Source organism: Copidosoma floridanum, unplaced genomic scaffold, assembly GCF_036245765.1.
Source record: "Copidosoma floridanum isolate Cflo_tuat_1 unplaced genomic scaffold, Cflo_Japanese_pri ptg000016l, whole genome shotgun sequence".
Lineage (NCBI taxonomy): Eukaryota > Metazoa > Arthropoda > Insecta > Hymenoptera > Encyrtidae > Copidosoma > Copidosoma floridanum.
Window position 1 is genome coordinate 15712197 of NW_028321893.1, and position 4891 is coordinate 15717087.

At 46.9% G+C, this 4891-nt stretch overlaps 1 protein-coding gene across 1 annotated transcript; it reads left to right on the forward strand.

Moving 5' to 3' along the window:
* Positions 1-497: 497 nt before the first annotated feature.
* On the forward strand, positions 498-1499 carry LOC149374687 (uncharacterized). The gene is made up of 2 exons (XM_089592332.1): positions 498-975; positions 1084-1499. The coding sequence occupies exons 1-2, from the start codon at positions 498-500 to the stop codon at positions 1497-1499; spliced, it is 894 nt and encodes a 297-aa protein (XP_089448458.1).
* The last annotated feature ends 3392 nt before the right edge of the window (positions 1500-4891 follow it).

The following is a 4891-nucleotide window of genomic DNA, read 5'->3' on the forward strand; positions in this document are numbered from 1 at the left end:
TCCATACGAGCATATCTCATTAATCTACTCCCAGCTAATCCAACATAAACATTGAAAATTGACCTGGATTTAGGAGCATATGATTCTTTTCATCAATTAATTTCTTCAAATTTTTTTAAAGTGGTATCAAGTTTATTTTGCCTAGCAAGTGCCTAGCTTTAAGTCAATTTGTCTTTATTTAATTGAAGATGAAAAAAAAATATTCAACTTCCACTGTAACAATGGTTGCTTTTAACGTTTAATTGATAACTTATTTTGTTTTGAAATAAGATACGAAGAATTATATTCGATTTTGTTAAAATAACAAACAGGGCTATAACTAGTCTTACCATTTTACTTTGTCCTTGAAAATTGTTAAAGTTAATTTTACCACACATTATATAACTTTTAATGTGTTATGAGCCACTCAATAACTTATGCAGTAGTTCTTAGACTATGGAAAAAAAGATTCAGTACATAAGTATAAAACGTTTCGTTTTTATTATGTGAAACAGCTTATGGTGGGAAGTGGACAGCCACGTGAGGCGAAATGTGCAACGAAAAGTCTGGTCTGCTTCTCAGTTGCTGTTCAACCCACCACTGGGGCCTTGTTCTCTCTCGATGCGCCTTCTGTGCTGCGTCACTGCAAGCATCACATATATGCAGATGATCTCTCTCTGTACATAAAAGGACGTTATAGCGAAGTGCCTCGCTTAGTTGGTGATATGAATGAGGACCTTGATGCGTTTGGTCTGTGGGGCATTAACTGTGCCCTGAAAGTTCACTCGGAGAAGACGCAGGTTGCGTGGTATGGCTCCCATGGCTTTGTCAGCCGTATTCGTCATTCTAATTTACCGAAGGTTCGAGTAGGTGGTAATTTCATTGAGTACAGCGATGCAGTTGGGGTCCTGGGAGTTATCCTTGATGGGCCTCTGACTATGGCGCAGCAGATTACGGAGACCAGTAGGAAGTGCTACGCTGCTCTTTCTCGATTGCGTAAGTGTGGTGACTCTCTCGTGCCTGAAATGCGTTTGCTGCTTGTAATATCGCTTGTCCTCCCATACTACGATTATGCTGCCTGACTGTTTCTTGGCTTGTCATCAGAGCTGCTGGTGAAAATGCAGCGTTCTATGAACGGGGCAGTTAGATTTGTTGCGGGGCTCAAGAAAAATGAGCACATCACACCCACGTACATTTGCCTCAATCTCATGCCCTACAGTGTTCGTCGGGACTACATGTGTGTTGGCTTGCTTTGTAGCATTTTGAAATTTGGTGAGCCGTGGTATATATCTGAGAGGATAGTTTTCCGCTCATCTGATGCTGCAGGCTCTAAGAGAGCAAATACCTTGGATCTGGTTATCCCGTGGACGAGGACTGAGTTCTACAGTGACTCACTTAGAGCTTACGCTGCTCGACTTTGGAATCGCTTACCAATTGTCATTCGTGTGCAGTTTGACCGACCCTGTTTCAAGAGGAAACTGGCTGAATTTTTGCGGCAGGACCACTTCCGTTATTCTTAAGGGACGTGTCTGTAAATTTTGTGTGTGTGTTACCTGTGTGTACTTAATTATTGCTTTTAAAGACTTGTCGTCTGCCTATTTGGCTTACTTTAATTAATTTATTTATATGGTTAATTATTATTATTCATTTTATTGCTGTATTAATATTTGTTTAATATACAGTCTCTTTATTGTTGGTGCATATGACACCAGTGTTAATTAGTAATTAACCTTACAATTTTATTAAATTATATGTAACGAGCCGAGCTATGAAGAGCGCTCTGCTCTTAGCTCTTTAATAATCAATTCAATTCAATTCAATTCTCTCTCTCTCTCTCTCTATATATATATATTAAACTTGCAATTAAACTTGTTCATCGATATATACGTATTTATGGTACCTATAACTATAGTGTTGTGTATATGTACATAGCTTTGTAGTATTTTAGGGACTTTTACTAGCTTCCCTATAATTTTACTTGAAAGGTGAACTTACTTACTACAAAGTATTTTGGGACTTTCTATAACTTTATTTTATGTTTTTTGGGGGGGGGGGGTTCAATTATTTTCGTCAGATACTGTGGGACAAATTCCCGTAAGTGAGAACATCGGCTGAATTTCTAAAGACTATAGTGTGAGTCTACTGGGTTAGAACATCGTGAAGACGAGTGCAATACACCGTGTCAGTGCCTAAGTGGTGGTAACAGACGAGTGGGGACAATTTGGGACAACAGCTTGAAACATGAGGCCGCAAGTGAGTGAGGAGGCCATGCGCTTAGGGAAATTGGAACGAGAGTACCGAGCCGTAAAGAGGTCGGTAAATAAATTATCGGCAAAAGAAGTGGAAGAAGAACTTCAGGCGAGAAGTCTGAGTACTAGGGGGGAGGAAGAAGTGATTCGGGATCGGTTGTTGCGCTTCTGCTTGATAGAAATGCAACCCGAAAACACCGAAATTCCGGTTTATGCAGACGACCGAGCCGAATCAACACTGCAAGCAGCGTTACGGGAGAGCCTTGCTCTTTCAGATAAAGAGTTGTTGAACGAGGAGGAGCATCGACTAATAGAGCGAAGAAGTAAGGGGAGCCAGTATTCGGATAGAGAAAGTGATAAGGGACAAATGGAGAGAGATTTTAGGGGGACTACCCCTACGAGACGTGGAAGAGAAGAGACTCAAGAAGAGGGGGCACCAGAGAGATTGGCCCGCACCACAGGCGAACCTTCGTGTGGGTGGAGGGGAACGTTATATTCCCGAACTAACAAGGACATCGGGACTTGGAATGTTTCCGCCCCCGAGCCCCGGGTAAGACACACGAGGGCCTCGACGCAGGTGGGAGCCAGCGGACTCAACGGAGCTTTGGTGCCCGTCTCCGTTGCTACGGCCTCCACGACGACGACCGTCACGGCCACGACAAACACGGACCTGCATCTGTCAAAACCACGCGCAGGGATACCAACGCCGTTCACGTACCAAAGTATCATGGCGAAGGGAGACCACTCCACGCTGGCAGCCACCCTTAAGGTATTGAGTAATGTACAGGCCCCTCCATGGATGAAGGACCAATCCCAAAAATACTGGCGTGGATTGGAATCTCGGACACCGTCGAGGCCCATAACAGAGGATAGCGAGGGCCCAGAGTTGGATATGCGCGGTCAGTCTGATGCCAGTGGCCCCGAGGAGCCGGGTTGGAAGTCAGGCGAGACCTACCGGAGTGTGAAAGAAGGATCAGACGAAAGGTATAACGAAGGAGACCGAACTGGTGGGACCAAATATAGAACTGCGAACAGCTGGGAAGATTATAAGCAAAGGTTCGTAGAGACGCGGGACAGAGATAATGGGAGACAGGGATAGAGCGCGGCTAATCGGTTCTCGAAAAGCCAGTGGCCCCCTGTAACGAGTGAAAGGGATGACACAAGATTCATGAGAAGACGCGAAGGCGAAGAAGGGCCACCTCAAAGGGATGAGCTCAATCGCGACTCTGAAGGATACAGCGGGGAGGGCAAGGTCCAACCAAGTGATGAGACCCAACACATGGGCATGCCCTGGATGGATAGGATCTCTGCGGTATCAAGGAGAGAGGAGCATAAGCGGGACCAGCAGTTTGGGAGGGAGGGGAAAATGGGTACGGGGTTTTGGACCCCAAAAACTCCTCCCCCCAGAACTTCATACCTACGGGATAGAGCAACCGATCGAAGGGAACAACGGGCGTCAGAGACCCCGGGGTATGGAGAACGCCGTCTCCCCAAGACCCAAGGTAAAGGTGGAGACCAACGGGACATCTGACGCGCAGCCGAATGGCGACGGAGATACCTGCTTACTGAAAGTGAGAGCGACCCCGAACGAGTAAGTGGGATCCCAAGAGTGGTGACAGAAAGAAAGAGAAGCAGAGGAAGAAGGGAAGATGAGATTCACACGGATTCCAGAGTGGGAAGGAGAGAGAGGGAACCAGTAGGTAGACATCCGACACCGAGGGGTAGGTCCCCAAGTATCCCGAGACATCAACCTCAGAGAACAGGGCACCTGAGAACTGAACCCCGCTCTAATGTGACTTCGGCCGTAAAACAACTGAGAGACTAGGGATTCAAATTTTCGGGAGCCAAGGGTAGTGACCCTGCGACATTTTTAGATAACCTCAATGACTTTAGAGGTAGCTCGGACCTAATGGATGAACACATCTTAGGAGCACTACCTAGCGTTTTCTCCGACCATGCCACGCGCTGGTTTCGGGTCAAGAGAGAGTCCCTGACGATCTGGAAAGAGTTCGAGAGGGCGTTTGCCCTGCAGTTTGGGGGAGAGTTTGAGGAGAAGGATTTGAGACAAGACCTGTATGCTCGGACTCAAGGAAAAGGGGAGACAGTATCTGTGTTTTTGGCCAACTTGCAATACATTGTCTCCAAGTTCAAACGCCCTCCGTCAATCCAGGAACAGGCCGATCGAGCATACCGAAATCTACTCCCCGAATACCGGCGGGCGATGCAAGATAAGGTGATCAGCACACTCAAGAATATTCAAGAGTATGGACAACGATGGGAGAGGCAGAAGAACTTGAACGACAGATATGTCCCCCCTCCTGCCGCCAGCGCTATGCATGTGACCGGGGCCACGTACGTAGCGGAGCGTGCGAAGACCAAGGTATCTGAGGTCCAAGAGGTAAAGGGGACGGTCATCGGCAATGCGGAGATGACTCCAGGGAAGAAGAAGAGAAGACCGGATACGACAAAGTCGAGTGGAGAGGTGCGAGGAGATACTCAAGTACCTAATTCCAAAATGGCTACAGAAGCAACCGAGATAACCCCGACTTCTGCGGTTGCCATGCAAAAGTCAGGTGGGACGACTGGGACAGGAGGAAAAGGGAGCGGGTGGACGGGTAACCCCGCATGGAGGCAACAAACGGGACAAGGCAATCGTACACCTA

What these genes read in the sequence shown, in the direction of transcription:
- LOC149374687 (XM_089592332.1), top strand. Translation starts at nt 498, where the DNA reads ATGGTGGGAAGTGGACAGCCACGTGAGGCGAAATGTGCAACGAAAAGT. An exon ending in CGCTGCTCTTTCTCGATTGC is followed by an intron (nt 976 to 1,083) that starts GTAAGTGTGGTG and finishes GCTTGTCATCAG; the next exon opens with AGCTGCTGGTGAAAATGCAG.